The sequence below is a fragment of the Neofelis nebulosa genome, chromosome 16 (assembly GCF_028018385.1).
Source record: "Neofelis nebulosa isolate mNeoNeb1 chromosome 16, mNeoNeb1.pri, whole genome shotgun sequence".
NCBI classification, from domain to species: domain Eukaryota; kingdom Metazoa; phylum Chordata; class Mammalia; order Carnivora; family Felidae; genus Neofelis; species Neofelis nebulosa.
Window position 1 is genome coordinate 41,214,136 of NC_080797.1, and position 16,263 is coordinate 41,230,398.

Consider the following 16,263-nt stretch of genomic DNA (forward strand, 5'->3'; position numbering starts at 1 on the left):
GACGCTTAACCGACTGAGTCACCCAGGTGCCCCAGGATCATCACTGCTTTAAACTAGTAACCCTGTTGGGGTGCCTGGGTGGCTCAGTTGGTTAAGTGTCCGACTTCAGCTCAGGTCATGATCTCACAGTTCATGAGTTCAAGCCCCGCATCGGGCTCTGTGCTGACAGCTCAGAGTCTGGAGCCTGCTTCGGATTCTGTGTCTCCCTCTCTGCTCCTGTCCTGCTCATGCTGTGTCTCTCAAAAAGTGGATAAATGTTAAAAAAAAAAAATAGTTTAAACTAGCAACCATGTATGCTGAGAGGAGAACATAAGCTGTCCATGCCAACCATAGAACCACGGGGATGATTACATAGTGCCTCTTATTTTGTGCCATGATTGCAAAGACGCTAGAGTAACAGTTTTAAGTAAAATATCCCTGGAAGTCAAAGTCTCCTAACCTTTATGGGTATATCATGAGGAAATGACTGTATCCTGGTGCTCTAAGACCATAACGATTTCATCCCCTCACTTGAAAGATGGTAAAAATGGATCACTGCATAGTAGAATGACTTGCTAGTTGGTAGAGCTGGGGTCTTTTGGTTACCGTTCCAGTGCACTTTGTTCTATGTTATAAGCTATGTTACTGTGTTTTTCCTCCATGCTTTGAAGAAGGTAATGTCAACCCATTTGAATTGATAAAATTCCAGCTTTATTTTTCCCCAGATAAAGAATTGTCAACATGCTAACGCAGAACGTCCTACTACAGCCAGGATTTCGTCTGTGCAATTCCATCCTCGTGCGCAGGTTGTGATGGTTGCTGCTCTAGATAATGCCATATCGCTGTTTCAGGTATGCATTTTTACGTGAAAAACTTGTAGTGAGACGTATTGACTCCCAGGATACAGTCTGTGGAAATAACCAAAAGGAATGTTTTGCATTTCCTTATAGGTTGATGGAAAAACAAATCCTAAAATCCAGAGCATCTATTTGGAAAAGTTTCCAATCTATAAGGCTTGTTTTAGTGCTAATGGAGAAGAGGTTTTAGCCACGAGTATCCACAGCAAGGTTCTTTACGTTTATGATATGCTGGCCGGAAAGTTAATTCCTGTGCATCAAGTGAGAGGTAAGGTTTCTATTGAACAGGCAGCTGGTCATACACCTTCCCTGCCAGCCCACGACTGAGTTCACTTAACAGAATTTACAACCACTTCTTTCCCATAGGATTCTTAAAAAGAGTGCCATTAGTTTGGTATTTGGGAAATGTTATTGTGTTGAGATGATACGTTTGAATGAAAATAGGGAACTTTTTATTGAGCGCTTACAGGAAAATCATAATTTGGAAACATATGTCCCCCAGACCTGAAAAGCAGTTGCAAATACTTGGCTATAAAATTAGCATAAACTGCAGCTGAAAGAGCCTGGGAGCTAGAAAACCTGAGTTCCACGTCCTCGGATAAACTTTCTCCTCTCTGGTAGTCGGGAAATTTGGATACTCTTCTTGTTCTTCCAGTGTCTGTAATAGATTTTTGGTTTACGTTTAAAAGAAATAAAGCACTATTTTTGGAGGTTGTGATATATTTTATTTATTTATTTATTTTTTTGATGTTCTACTGTTTTATTTTTTTTTAATGTTTATTTATTTTTTTAATATATGAAATTTACTGTCAAATTGGTTTCCATACAACACCCAGTGCTCATCCCAAAAGGTGCCCCCGTCAATACCCATCACCCACCCCACCCTCCCTCCCACCCCCCATCAACCCTCAGTTTGTTCTCAGTTTTTTTTTGGTTTTTTTTTTTTTTTTTTCAACGTTTTTTATTTATTTTTGGGACAGAGAGAGACAGAGCATGGACGGGGGAGGGGCAGAGAGAGAGGGAGACACAGAATCGGAAACAGGCTCCAGGCTCCGAGCCATCAGCCCAGAGCCTGACGCGGGGCTCGAACTCACGGACCGCGAGATCGTGACCTGGCTGAAGTCGGACGCTTAACCGACTGCGCCACCCAGGCGCCCCTGTTCTCAGTTTTTAACAGTCTCTTATGCTTTGGCTCTCACCCACTCTAACCTCTTTTTTTTTTTTTTTTTTTTCTTCCCCTCCCCCATGGGTTTCTGTTACGTCTCAGGATCCACATAAGAGTGAAACCATATGGTATCTGTCTTTCTCTGTATGGCTTATTTCACTTAGAATCACACTCTCCAGTTCCATCCACGTTGCTACAAAAGGCCATATTTCATTTTTTCTCATTGCCGGTTGTGATATATTTTAAAAACTATTTAAAAAATCTTTTAGGTGAAAATTTATCTTCCTCTGCCTTACCCATTCTTCCCCTGCATGCCCGACCCACATCACCACAAAATGCAGTGACGCAGTCATGAACCCTCTGTGAACTTTGGTTTCCCTCGTAGTGAGGTTGGCTGGGTTAGCATTTTAAGTCTTGAGAGGTGGTGCGAACAGTGCTGTGGCTCCATGACCATCTCCTTGTTAGACTGCATGTATGTTTGGGGCTGTAAAGGACCAGGGTGGCTCTGTGTAGTCTTTTTTCTACTAGTGGTTCCAAGTGAACAAGGCCAGCTTTAGAAACATTTATGGTGTTTGTGTTCAGTGTTCCCAGTCTTCTGTTTCCTAAGTTTCCAGACACCTTCAGTGGATTCTTAGTTTAAGAATGCTTTAAACCAGTGGTTCTCAGACATTAATGTGCATATGAATTACCTGGGGATCTGGTTAAAGTGCAGATTGTGGTTCTGTGGGTCTGAGGTGGGCCTGATTCTGCATTACTCACAAGCTCTTAGTTGATGGTGCTGGTGCTGGTCCATGGACCTCACTTTGAGTTGAAAAGCCTTAAATAGTCCCCCCATGTTGTAGCAGAAAACAACACGTAGTGTTAGTGTTTTTACTTATTATTCCACTTATGAAAAGGAGTGGGCTTTTGTCCATCCTTGCCTTGCATCTTCTTGGGAAAAGCAAGCCCAGGGTTGGCCCACATGCAGTTAGTGGTGGTTACTATGGATCTGCTGGTGCACAGGAGTGTGGATCTGACCACTAACTTTCTTCTAAGATGTGGTATTTATCTTTTGCTCTCAATATTTCCCCTCCTCTTTCCTCAGTAAGCATAACTTGGCGCATTAATGCTGATAATGATAAATTAAACTTTTTTTTTTTTTTTTGGTGGGGTTGGTTGTTGAACACTGTTTTCAGTCTATTACTATAAAACTGTAAATAACTCAAGAAACTAAGGACACTAGAATTAGAAAAATCGCTGACTGGTTAGAATGTGCAAACTTATACACCTCAGAACTCTTTCATTGTCTTTTTTTTTTTTTATTATCTTTTTAATGTTTATTTTTGAGAGAGAGAGACAGAGCGTGAGCAGGGGAGGGGCAGAGAGGGAGGGAGACACAGAATCCGAAGCAGGCTCCAGGCTCCGAGCCATCAGCACAGAGCCCAACATGGGGCTTAGACTCACAAGCTGTGAATCATGCCCTGAGCCAAAGTTGGACGCTTAACCGACTGAGCCACCCAGGCGCACCAAACTCATTCACTGTCTTAAATGCAAGCTTGAAAAATGAAGAATGCAGAATTGGTGCATTCTGAAGAATTTTGAATTGATAGTTCCATTAACCGATGGGGTTCATAATGTCGGGTCCACGGACTCAAAATTCTGATAGAATTCAGGGGTATGTAAAATCAGATGGGAAAAACATTACGTCTTTATTTTCACTAACCTATAACTGAAGTTTAGCATTTCCTTCAGTTATGAAAGTTTTGAACAACTATTATTTTGAGAGGGGGATCATACGCTTCACAAGACTGACACACAAAAATTTTGAGAACCCCAGATTACTAGTTCAGATTCCAGAAACAGTTTCTGTTGAGTCATTTATAAGGGTAATTCTTACGAGAGATATCTTGTTCCAGGTAAACGCATAAGGAATTTGACGATTTGGGAATTAAATTAGTTGCTCAGGCAGCCATTTTGATTATAGGCAATATATTATATTTTGATTATGGTGTGTGATACCTGAGCTTCAGTTTTTTCTTTCTTTGAAATAGAGGGTCCTAAATATTGAAAGATACTTTTTTAAAAATTTTTTATTTTATTTCGTTTTTGTTTTGTTCTTATTTTAATTCCAGTTAACATACTGTGTTATATTAGTTTCAGGTGTACAATACAGTGATTCAACAGTTTGATACATCACCCTGTGCTCATCACATGTGCACGTCTTAATCCCCGTCACCTATATCACTCCCTCCCCTCCCCTCTGGTAGCCTTCAGTTTGTTCAAAAGAGATAATTTTTTATAAGCTCCTAAATTAGCACCTGCCACATGGTAAATGCTCAGTGGTAACTGCCGCCATTGTTTGGAGCAGCATATCATTTATCTGATGACAGATCACAGCGAAGTCCACTTTCCATCCTATGGAATTTGGCACTATTATAATTAAATTGGCCTTTCCTTTTCTTATTAGTTGCTTATTAGTTGGCCTAAAAATCTCATTCACAGATCTATAAAAAGATTTATATCTGACACCTTTAAAGCATCATATCTTCTTTCTCAAGGCCCTGTTATAAATTTTATCTGGTTTCTATTTTGGAAGGTTCACCATTTGTAAGAAGCAATTGCAGTATTGATATTAGCATTTATTATCACTTTTTTTGGGGTTAAAATTAAAGTACTGTATACGTATAGCTAGTATACTGCAAGTTTTGGATGAAAATATAGTTGTGTTTCTTATTTTTCCAATTAATTGCTAAAGCAGCTACCTATCCTTATTTGTTCTAAGTCCAGTATTTCCTTCTGGAAGACCCTCCCCTCTCCTGAATTCCCTCAAAACAGCAAGCTTACTCAGGCTAAATGCATAAGGTCTTCTAGCCACCTATGTAATGAGCCCGCTGGCACTTTGCCACACTGGGTTTCTCTGCACAGTATGAGGGAACTTTGTTCTCTGTTGCTCTGATGATACATGTGCAGTCCATATCCTTCCGTGGTCTGGTGGCCCTCAGCTGTAGGCTTTTTAGTTTTCTCTTGCATTTCTTCCACCCAGTTTTGTGTCAGTAGGATTGGGTCTGGGGGGGAAAGGGTTCCACCTGCAGCCTCACGCTGTGCTAGAATCAGCCTCCCTTCCTGTTTCATCATGTAATGGTATTTTCCTTCTGTTTAGAGCTGTTTCTGTCTACGGTAGTCAGAACCTAAAGTTTGCCCAGATTTGGGGATGAAATGACCCTAGGTAGGAATAGGTTCATAGTTAAGAAGACTGGTCATCCCTAGCAGGAGTAACTCCAGTAATTGGAAATATGTGTCTGGATTGATTTCCATCAAGGAATATAGGGTATAGTCTGTGGAGGCAGGATTAGAGTAGGAGGCCCAGTTTGTAGGATTGTAAACCATCTGGATAAAGACTGTTAAAAGGGTAGAAGTGGTCTGTGGGAGCTTGCTAAACCAGCATTTTCTGGTAGGGGAACAAGGGTCTTCACTAGGTTTTTCTAAATTTATTTATTTTGATTAATGTTTTAATTTAGCAACTTTAAAACGTTTTTCATTTTATTTTATTTTTGAGAGGGACAAAGTATGAGCTGGGGAGGTGCAGAGAGAGAGGGAGACACAGAATCTGAAGCAGGCTCCAGGCTCTGAGCTGCCAGCACAGAGCCTGACGCGGGGCTCGAACTCACGGACCGTGAGATCATGACCTGAGCTGAAGTCGGACGCTCAACTGACGGAGCCACCCAGGTGCCCCTCATTTTGTTTATTTTAGAGAGAGAGAGAAAAAGCGTGAGCCGGGGAGAGGGGTAGAGGGAGAAGGAGAGAGAGTCTCAAGCAGGCTCCATGCTCATTGTAGAGCCTGATGTGAGGGTCAGTCCCACAACCATGGGGTCATGACCTGAGCCTAAATCGAGTTGGATGCGTAACTGACTGAGCCACCTAGGTGCCCCAAACATTTTTTTAAATAATTTTTTTTTTGCGGGGGTGGGTGCTTGGGTGGCTCAGTTGGTTAAGCACCCGACTGTGGCTCAGGTCATGATCTCACAGTTCATGAGTTCAAGCCCCACATCAGGCTCTGTGCTGATAGCTCAGAGCCTGGAGCCTGCTTCCAATTCTGTGTCTCCTCTCTTTCTCAAAAATAAATAAATATTAAAACGATTAAAAAATATTTTTTTGACTAAACGATACATTCAAATGTACAAAAATCCAATACATAGGAAAGAGCAGACGTGAAAAGTCTACTCCGCTCTATCCCCCTGGCCACTTGCTTCCCTTCCCCCAGTTGTACCTATTCTTTAGGTATCCTATTAGGCACTTTTTTATTAAGTTTGTTCACTAAGCAGTCTTGTCGGAAAGAGTCTCTTGAATGGTTAATCTGAATCTTTTAGGCATGGAAAAGGAACATGTCCCTTTGTAAATAAGTAAATTGACTCTCTGGTTTATATACTTAGCTCATGTGGTTTGGTTACATGAGTCACATTTTGAGAAGCTGATTGACCCTTGAATACGACACTTCGTGGTTTTCTCTTTTCCTTTTTTTCCTTTTTGGAATCACAAAGTTAAGGACTGGACTCATTCATCATGGGATGTTTAGTAGGTGGCCAACAACTAGTTTCTATATGTTACTATGTTTTAGCAGTCTCTGATGTCTGTGTATTTCTCTTCTGGTAATGAACTTTGTGAGAAGGAAGTATAATTTATCCTTTTAGTTAATTACAGATGTCACCGTGTACATTTGGAAAATTAGTTGTTATGTTTACTGTTTGGAGAGCTGAATCTCTAGCCAGTCATTCAAATGGTGAATGTTAAACAAGACAGAGAAGAAAAGTGAGCACTTTGTAATGACCTTATACTTGGGTCATACTCAGTGATGCATGGGGTCAGTTCTTCAGAGTCTGAGCCTAGCTTTTTTTTTTTTTTAGTTTGAGGCACTTTTTATTTTAGAAGGTAAGGAACTCAGTTGCTAGTGAAAGATAATGTAACTGAAAATCATATTAATCCTTATTGATTCATCTCCTCTCTTAGGCTTGAAAGAGAAGATAGTGAGGAGCTTTGAAGTCTCTCCAGATGGGTCCTTCTTGCTGATAAATGGTGTTGCTGGATATCTTCATTTGCTGTCAATGAAGGTGAATGCTTATTGGTGGTTGCTTGTTCTTTTAGGATAAGACATTAGTGGAGGGATGGTCTTGAATCATCTCAAGCAGAGGGCAACAGTAGGACTTGGGGAGAACTTTTGACTATAGGGAAAAACAAAGTCAAATAGTTATAACAAAACAGACCTACATTGTTTTTATTCCCAGTGTGATTCTTCTGTGTACCTCCTAACAATCTGATAAGTAATGTTGTTTTTTCAGACTAAAGAACTGATTGGCAGCATGAAAATTAATGGAAGGGTTGCAGCATCCACGTTCTCTTCAGATAGTAAGAGAATGTATGCCTCTTCAGGTGGGTTAATTGACATGATCATCTAAAGCTTTTTTGGAGCTTTGGATATGTTTCATTTCAGATTTAACCAAAAACAGTGCTTGATTTTAGACTTTTTTATGTTAGTAAGAAAGTAATTTTTTATTTTTAGGATTTGTCATTACCATTTGCCTTTTTAAAAAAAAAAAAAATTTTTTTTTAACGTTTATTTTTGAGAGTGAGAGAGACAGCGTGTGAACAGGGGAGAAGCAGAGAGAGAGGGAGACACAGAATCTGAAGCAGTCTCCAGGCTCTGAGCGGTCAGCACAGCACAAAGCCTGATGCAGGGCTCCAACTCACAAATCATGACCTGAGCTGAAGTTGGCCGCTTAAATGACTGAACCACCCAGGTGCCCCCCATTTGCCTTCTTATTTACTGACTAGTGATAGTGAAGGGCTACACATTTAACATGCTAGCATGTTAACGGTGAGGGGCCGGGACTCCTGGGTGGCTCAGTAGGTTAAGCATCCGACTCTTGATTTCAGCTCAGGTCACGATTTCATGGTTCATGCTGACACTGCAGAGCCTGCTTGGGGTTCTGTCTCTCCCCCTCTTTGCTTGTTCCCCGCTTGCACTCACACGCTTGCGCTCCCTCTCTCTCTCTCTCTCTTTCTCTCAAAATAAATAAACAAACTTAAAATAGTGAGGGGCTAACCATATTTAACCATGTTAACATGTTTGGGGAGAAGATGGGAAGAAAACGCTTATTTAAAAAATGATTCAGGGGCGCCTGGGTGGCGCAGTCGGTTAAGCGTCCGACTTCAGCCAGGTCACGATCTCGCGGTCCGTGAGTTCGAGCCCCGCGTCAGGCTCTGGGCTGATGGCTCGGAGCCTGGAGCCTGTTTCCGATTCTGTGTCTCCTTCTCTCTCTGCCCCTCCCCCGTTCATGCTCTGTCTCTCTCTGTCCCAAAAATAAATAAAAAACGTTGAAAAAAAAAAATTAAAAAAAAAAAAATAAAAAATAAAAAATGATTCATTCTCAGACTTCCTTTCTTTTTGAAAGTTACTTACAATCATCACCCTTTTTCTTTTAACAGTACCTTTTCACTTGGATAATGTCTTGAATGTTCTTCATAATTGATTGAAAACAATTCAGAGCTCACCCTCTGACATTTCTATGGTGAAGTTGGCCAGCTGTCAGTCATCCTTGACAGACTCTAATCTTGCACTTTCCTGCTCTTGTGCCTTTCTGATCATCCTGTGCCTTTTTGGACTCTTGCTCCCTTTCCCACAGGATCTTGGGGCCGTCCTAATCTCAGTGTAGCTCGTGCTGCTGGGTAGGGGGAGGCATCAGGGTGGTTGTGTCAGTACTTACTCTGCAATCTCTGTGGGGCCTTTTTGCAGAATTTTTGCTATACCTCAGCTAAGAGCACTTGATAATATAGCATTAGTTTTGTTGTTGTTTTTTTGAGGTGTAATGTGACATATAACATTAAATTAGTCAGGTGTGCAGCATAATGATTTGATACTTGTATATGTTGCAAAATGATGACCACATTGTCTGGTTATCTGTCACCACACATAGTTAATTTTTTTCTTGTGATGAGAACTTTTAAGATCTACTCTCAGCAGCTTTCAAATAGGTAGTTCTGTGCTATTAACTATAGTCACCATGCTGTAAAGTACATCTACTTGACTTACAACTGGATTAAAAAGTTTTAAAAGCTTTTTTTAAAAAAAGGATTAACATTGGCATTAACTTTTGTTTAATTTTTGTTCTGTTTCTTTTTTCCTTTTTTTTTTTTTTTTTTTAATTTATTGTCTGATAACATGCAGTGCAGTATTAGTTTCAGGAATAGAATTCAGTGAATTCATCACCTACATACAACACCTGCTGCTCATCACAACAAGTGCTCTCCCTAGTACCCAGCACCCATCTAGCCCATCCCCCAGCCACCTCCCTCTATCAACCCATAGTTCTCTGTCATTAAGAGTCTCTTGTGGTTTGTTTCCCTCTCTTCTTCCTCCCCCTTCCCATATGTTTATCTGTTTTGTTTCTTAAATTCCACATGAGTGAAGTCAGATGGTATTTGTTTTTCTCCTATTGACTTATTTCACTTAGCATAATACCCTAACTCCATTCACGTCATTGTAAATGGCAAGATTTCATTCTTTTTGATGGCTGAGTGATAGTCCAGTATGTGTGTGTATGTGTATGTATGTATATGCACACACACACACACACACACCCCATATCTTTATTCATCAGTCAGTGGACATTTGGGCTCTCTCCATAGTTTGGCTATTGATAATGCTCCTATAAACATTAGGGGATGTGTGCACCCCTTCGAATCTGTATTTTTGTATCCTTTGGGTAAATACCTAATAGTACAGTTGTTGGATTGTAGGGTAATTCTATTTTTAGTTTCTTGAGGAACCTCCATACTGTTTTCCAGAGTGGCCACAGCAGTTTGCATTCCCACCAACAGTGTAAGAGGGTTCCCCTTTCTCTGCATCCTTGCCAACATCTGTTGTTTCCTGCATTGTTAATTTTAGCCATTCTGACAGGCGTGAGGTGATATTTTGTGGTTTTCATTTGTATTTCCATCATGATGAGTGATGTTGAGCATGTTTTCATGTGTCTGTTAGCCATCTGGATGTCTTCTTTGGCAAGGTGTATATTCATCTTTTTTGCCATGTTCTGTTTTTGTCCTAGAATCAAACTTTCACAAAGTTGAGTTACTCACATTTGTATTTTTTTAATCAACCATTGTCGTAATAGATTTCGTGAGAGGTAAGGAATAAATACTGGTTCAGAGTGATGTTCCTAATGTAATGGCCCTTGGATCCTGGGGGGCCAGAGTCGGGGAGAAGAGGTGGAGGGTCAGAGATACTGAAATTTGGTATGTGAATTAGATGCAGATGTGAAGTATTTACAAAATTGGTCATGATGGTGGAGGTCTTATTTTCTATAACAAAGGTCCTGTAAAAGCAGGGGGACGAGTAATCAGAAGTCCAGCTTTGGTAACATCTAGATGACCTTCCTGCCATCATTCCCTTCTCTTCCCATTTTAGTGTGTTGCTAGCTGGGCTAATCTGTAAATGCTTTCCTTTATCGTAACATTACTGTACAGGCAAACACAAAGAATTTCATGTTTGACCTTGTTCAGTTTTTCCAAATATGTTTTATTACTGCTTAATCTAAACCTTTATGCCAGCCTGGAAAATCTTTGTCAAGGAAATATTTGAAACAGTGAGATTAATTGAATTCTCATTGGGAGGAGAAGAGTATAGAAAAGTGAACTTTAGCACAATATCCGCAGGAAAGACAGAGATGAAATGGGTGAGTGAGGAGACACTTTTGAGATGAGTGTAGGATCATTATACAAATCTGTAAATGGGGAGCCTGGGTGGCTTAGTCAGTTGAGCATCTGACTTCCGACTTGGGTCATGATCTTGCGGTTTGTGGGTTCAAGCCCCCCATTGGGCTCTCTGTTGTCAGTGCGGAGTCCGCTTTGGATCCTCTGTCCTCCTCTCCCCATGCTCCTCCCCCTCCCTCTCAAAAATAAATAAAGATTAAAAAAAAAGTCTGTAAATGGGTATGAAGAAGACAGTGATCATCAGTATCGTGCTTATAGGAGAGAGAAAAAAGAATAAGGACTGATTTTGGCAATAGTCCTTTCTTTTTATTTTTTGAAGTTTATTTATTTTTTTTAGTAATTCCTTTACCCAGTGTGGGGCTCAGAACCATGATCCCTGAGATCAAGAGTTGCATGATCTTCTGACAGCCAGCCAGGTGCCCCGATGGTCATTTCTATCATGAAAATATTTGTGTTCTTTTCAGGTTTAACATCCTCCTTGATCTTACCCACATTCTTCTTTCTCTAAACTATTTGTGCTTATTGCTCACAGTTAGCGTTTCTTATCATTTAAGTGACTTGGTAATAGATACGCTGTATGTATCATAAATTATAAATTTCTTGTGGTCTGGATCAGTTTATTTTCCACTTTCTCTGTCATTGCCATCATCATCAGTTTGATATATTAATCAACTTACCCTACAAATAGGTGCTCTGCCTATTGATGGATATTGGAACTTATGATGATAAGTATTTTGTTTTTTGTTATTTTAAGTTTTTTGCTCTAATAACTCATCTGAGTGAAATGTAGAAGTTCTGTCTGAAAGCTCAACTCAAGCCAAGAGTTTGTGGTTTTCACTCTAAACTTAAAGATACTATTTATTAATGGCTATTTGAGGATGCATTTTCTACATGTAGAAATGTATACAAGGAATCCTTTTAGGTCAGTTTTCTAGACCTAGGACATTTATAGGGAGTTTTTGTTTGTAGTCTCTTGTACTGTTAAAGTGGGGCGAAGAGGGGGCGCCTGGGTGGCTCGGTCAGTTAAGCGTCTTGACTTCAGCTCAGGTCATGATCTCACAGTTCATGAGTTCGAGCCCCGCATTGGGCTCTGTGCTGACAGCTTAGAGCCTGGAGCCTGCTTCAAATTCTACGTCTCCCTCTCTCTCTGCTCCTCCGCTGCTCATGCTCTGTCTGTCTCTCCTTCAAAAATAAATAAAAACATTTAAAAAAAATAAAAAAAAATAAAGTGTGGCTAAGAATGAATGGTCAGTTCACTTGGCTTTCAAGTTTAAAGCAACATTAACCAAACCCTTTTGGCTCTTTCTTTCAGGCGATGGGGAAGTGTATGTTTGGGATGTGAACTCTAGAAAGTGCCTTAACAGATTCGTTGATGAAGGCAGTTTATATGGATTAAGCATTGCCACATCTAGGAATGGACAGTATGTGGCTTGTGGGTAGGTAAAGAGAGGTTCTTATAACCTTAATCCCATTGTGCTAATGAGAAAATATTAAAGAATTGAATATACTGCATGATGCTTAAGTGGTTTTGTTTATAAACTGTTCAGTAATAGAAAATCAGTAGACCCAGTTTTTTTTGCATTCTTAATGCAGTGTTTAGTAATGGTGGTTATAGCACTACTTTATATCATTGTAGTTTTTCTTATATTTGAAATATTCATTTGATCACATCAAGTTTTCTTGCTGTTTTTTCTTGCCATTGACAAGGATACAGAACAAGTTAAATTTGAAGATACTTAAGGCATAGTTTGTTTTTTTTTTTTAATTTTTTGTTTAATCTTTATTTATTTTTGAGAGAGAGACAGCGTGTGAGCAGGGGAGGGGCAGAGAGAGAGGGAGACAAGAATGCGAAGCAGGCTCCAGGCTCCAAGCCATCAGCACAGAGCCTGACACGGGGCTTGAACTCACAAACTGAGAACATGACCTGAGCTGAAGTCAGACGCTCAAGCTACTGAGCCACCCAGGCGCCCCTTAAGGCATAGTTTTCTTTGTCTGGCTGGTGGTATAAAGCAAATATATGTTCCTTAGAAATACTGTTTGTTAATATCGTAGACACCTCGAAAATACTACCTAGAGCATGCTATTGTATTATCATTGGGAAAAAAATGGTTATTACACTCGGGAAAAGATGACGCTCTTCTCCTACTTGATTCTAAAGCTGCGTGGTGGGAGGAGGCATTGGATACATCTTACCTGTGTTTCTAAATCATCTTACCTACCAAACCACTCATTAGCACCTGTAACTTTAGAGCTTCCAACAGTGGATTTTTATGACTTTCTTAGACTGGACACCACTTCAGTCAAATCCTCCCTGAGTGAGAGATGAAGTGGGTCTTACCATCTGGAAGCACAGCATATTCCCCATTCTTTTTTCACTTCATTCCCTTCAGGGTTAAAATTGGGGAACATGCCCACTACCATTTGAAAATTGGTCACCTTTGGGGCCTGGAGGAAGGGAAAGTGGGACCATGCTGTGGAGCTTGGAGACCCAGCCGAAATAAAGGCTTAGAGGAAGGCCCCTCCCTGTCCTGTGTTCTCCCTAGTCACCACCCCTGTGGCACCTGTAGGGAGGGCTGTCTCGGTGTGAGCCCAGCATTTGTGCAGAGTGTGTGCACTGTGGCAGCAGTCATGGTAAGCACAACTTCTGGGAATGAAGCTCCTTTAAAGCGAAGACTAGCATTGTCAAAATACTAATTTTGAGTAATTTTAAGCAGAACTGCCCAGAAATGATCTTCACTTAAATTTGTGAAGTTAGTGTTTTTCTGATCCTTGCCTTTTTTTTTCTCTTTTCAAATTTTTATCTAAATTCTAGTTAGTTAGCGTACAGTGTAACATTGGTTTCAGGAGTAGAATTCAGTGATTGATCACTTACATACAGTGCCCAGTGCTCATCACAAGTGCCCTCCTCAGTGCCAATCACCTGTCTAACCCATCCCCCACCCACCTCCCTCCATCAGCCCTCAGTTTGTTCTGTGTCTTTAAGAGTCTGATGGTTTAGGGCACCTGGGTGGCTTAGTTAAGCGTCTGACTCTTTATTTCGTTTCAAGTCATGATCTCACAGTTCATGATTTTGAGCCTGTGTCGGGTTCTGTGCTGGCAGTATGGAGCCTGCTTGGAATCCTCTCTCTCCCCCTCTCCCCGCCCCCTCTCCCTCCCCCATTTGCTGTCTCTCTCTCCAAAAAAAAAAAAAAAAGTTCCTTCATGGTTTGTTTCCCTCTCTTCCCCCCTCCCATATCTATTTTGTTTCTTAAATTCCACGCGAGTGAAATCATATGGTATTTGTCTTTCCCTGATTGACTTACTTCGCTTAGCATTATACACTCTAGCTCCATTCATGTCATTGCAAATGGCAACATTTCATTCCTTTTAATGGCTGAGTAATACTTAATTATATATATGAATATACACACATACATGTATATACACTACACATATATTTTTTTTAATGTTTTATATATAGAGAGCGAGCAAGTAAGAGAGTGAGCACGCAGGGGAGGGGCAGAGCGACAGGGACAGAGGATCCGAAGCAGGCTCTCTGGCTCTGCACTGACAGCAGAGAGCCCGATGCAGGGCTTGAACTTGCAAACTGTGAGATCATGACCTGACCTGTGACCTTAAGCTGAAGTCGGATGCTTAGCCAGCTGAGCCACCCAGGTGCCCCACACCACATCTTGTTACTCCATTTATCAGTTGATGGACATTTGGGCTGTGTCCATAGTTTGGCTACTGTTGATAATGCTGCTGTACTGTTGATAATGCTGCTGTAAACATTGTGGTGTGTGTGCCCCTTCGAAAAAGCACACCTGTATCCCGTGGATAAATGCCTAGTAGTGCAATTGCTGGGTCGTAGGGTAGTTCTGTTTTTTAACTTTCTGAAGAACCTCCATACTGTTCTCCAGAGTTTGCCTCTCTTTTTTGAATCACTTTTATCATTTTATTCATTGGGCCCTTTGAAGGACCCAAATAGGAAAAATCTAATACTAGTTTAAACTGATTTGAGTTGCCCTCAGTGTAATGGAACTCTGATGTGCTTGGTCCAAGAACATAATTAGGTTGTTATTGTTATACTTGTAAAGCAGGGCCTTAATCTTAGAGGAATTTCTGGAGTTATTAGGGAGGTTGGGGAAGAGTTACTGGTGGTGGAGAAGCCAGAGGCAGGAGAGGCAGAGCCCCACTGGTGAGGTGTTGGCTCCCTTTCTCTCCTTTTCTCCTCCTCTTTCTTCCCCTCTCTCTGCCTCTCTTCTCCTCTCTCTGCCCTCTCCCACCCTCTCCCTCCTCCTGCTCGTACTGGTGTGAAACTCCTCTGTCTTGGCTCCTGCTGTTAGGAATTAACTCCTTTGATCTAAAAACTCATCTGTTTGTATCTGTTAATTCTTCTCATTCAGTGTCCTGACAGAAAGTAGATGCTTTCTTTGCTTTGCAGTTTTGCTCTGACAGGGCAGTAGGAAAGCTGAGTATGCTGTAAATAGAGATCTCTTTTCAGTTATATTACTGTTTTTTATGGCATCTGTTCCTGTAAGGAATGCTATATACTTTTAGAAAATTTGATGTTAATTCACACACAACATCATTGTTAGGATGTACTTGGGAGATCTCTGGACTGTCCTTCATTCTATAGACAGGGACTGATGCTCTGAAGCGTTCTGTCAGAGACCACTGAAAACATGGACAGAGTGGGGTCTGGAGGCCTGTGGTCTTACTTTTTCAGGTGCAGTGCCTCTCTCACTCCACTGGGTGGAATCTGTGGTTAAATCGTACCTTTGCTGCATCTTCTGTAAATGCAGTAGTGTTCTGTGACTTCCTAGCTGGTCTGGAAGTCCATCAGTAAAAAAAAGAAATAGACATATGAACGTCCTCTATGTACAAAGCACTGTATATTGAAGAATGGGAAAGAGGTGTGACAGCCCTTTGTGTGCAGAGGCCCTTATGACCTCACCAAATTCAAATGGCCTCATAATGTGACTTGGAGAATCTCCTTTGTTTTATTTTATTTTCTGTGCTTACCATGAGGAAATTGGCAATGTCTCCTGTTGCAGCTGTGGCACAGATCGCTAGCTTAGGCTCCTGCCTTTACTTGGGGTGCAAGCTACAAACCACTTTGGGGTCTTTGCATTTTGAGAATTTTAGGCGAACGCTATAGAAATATGTACTTTTGTATTTTCAGATCAAAGTCCTATCAGGTGATTAGAGATTTGTTGATTCTACTCTTCATCAACTTCTTATAAGTATACAAAATTGTTTTTTTATTATGGTTCCCATTTAAGTAATTTCAAACTTTGAATAATAATTAGAATAAAAAGATCGAGCACGAGCAGGAGAGGGAAAGAGAGAGAATCCCCAGCAGGCTCCGTGCTATCAGCACACAGCCCAACATGGGGCTCGAACTCATAGACCGTGAGGTCATGACCTCATGAAATCAAGAGTCAGATGCTTAACCAACTGAGCCACCCAGGGGCCCCTTACTTGCAAATGTTTTCCCAGCATTTACCATGTGCCAAGAATTGCTGTTTTCCATATGTT

The 16,263-nt window shown here is 40.9% G+C and overlaps 1 protein-coding gene and 1 long non-coding RNA gene across 3 annotated transcripts in view; one reads left to right on the forward strand and one right to left on the reverse strand.

Moving 5' to 3' along the window:
- The window catches only part of UTP18 (UTP18 small subunit processome component), a 48,848-nt gene that overhangs the window by 13,095 nt on the left and 19,490 nt on the right, over positions 1-16,263 (forward strand). For both annotated transcript variants that reach the window (XM_058704747.1, XM_058704748.1), the window contains exons 6-10: positions 705-830; positions 930-1,104; positions 6,985-7,085; positions 7,314-7,404; positions 12,056-12,179. In XM_058704747.1, coding sequence (XP_058560730.1) covers positions 705-830; positions 930-1,104; positions 6,985-7,085; positions 7,314-7,404; positions 12,056-12,179 — 617 coding nt within the window. The remainder of the gene's footprint in view (positions 1-704; positions 831-929; positions 1,105-6,984; positions 7,086-7,313; positions 7,405-12,055; positions 12,180-16,263) is intronic.
- On the reverse strand, positions 668-15,655 carry LOC131497971 (uncharacterized). The gene is made up of 2 exons (XR_009255238.1): positions 15,502-15,655; positions 668-887 (listed from the first exon to the last, which is right to left on the reverse strand). It is a non-coding gene; the product is annotated as an uncharacterized LOC131497971 (long non-coding RNA).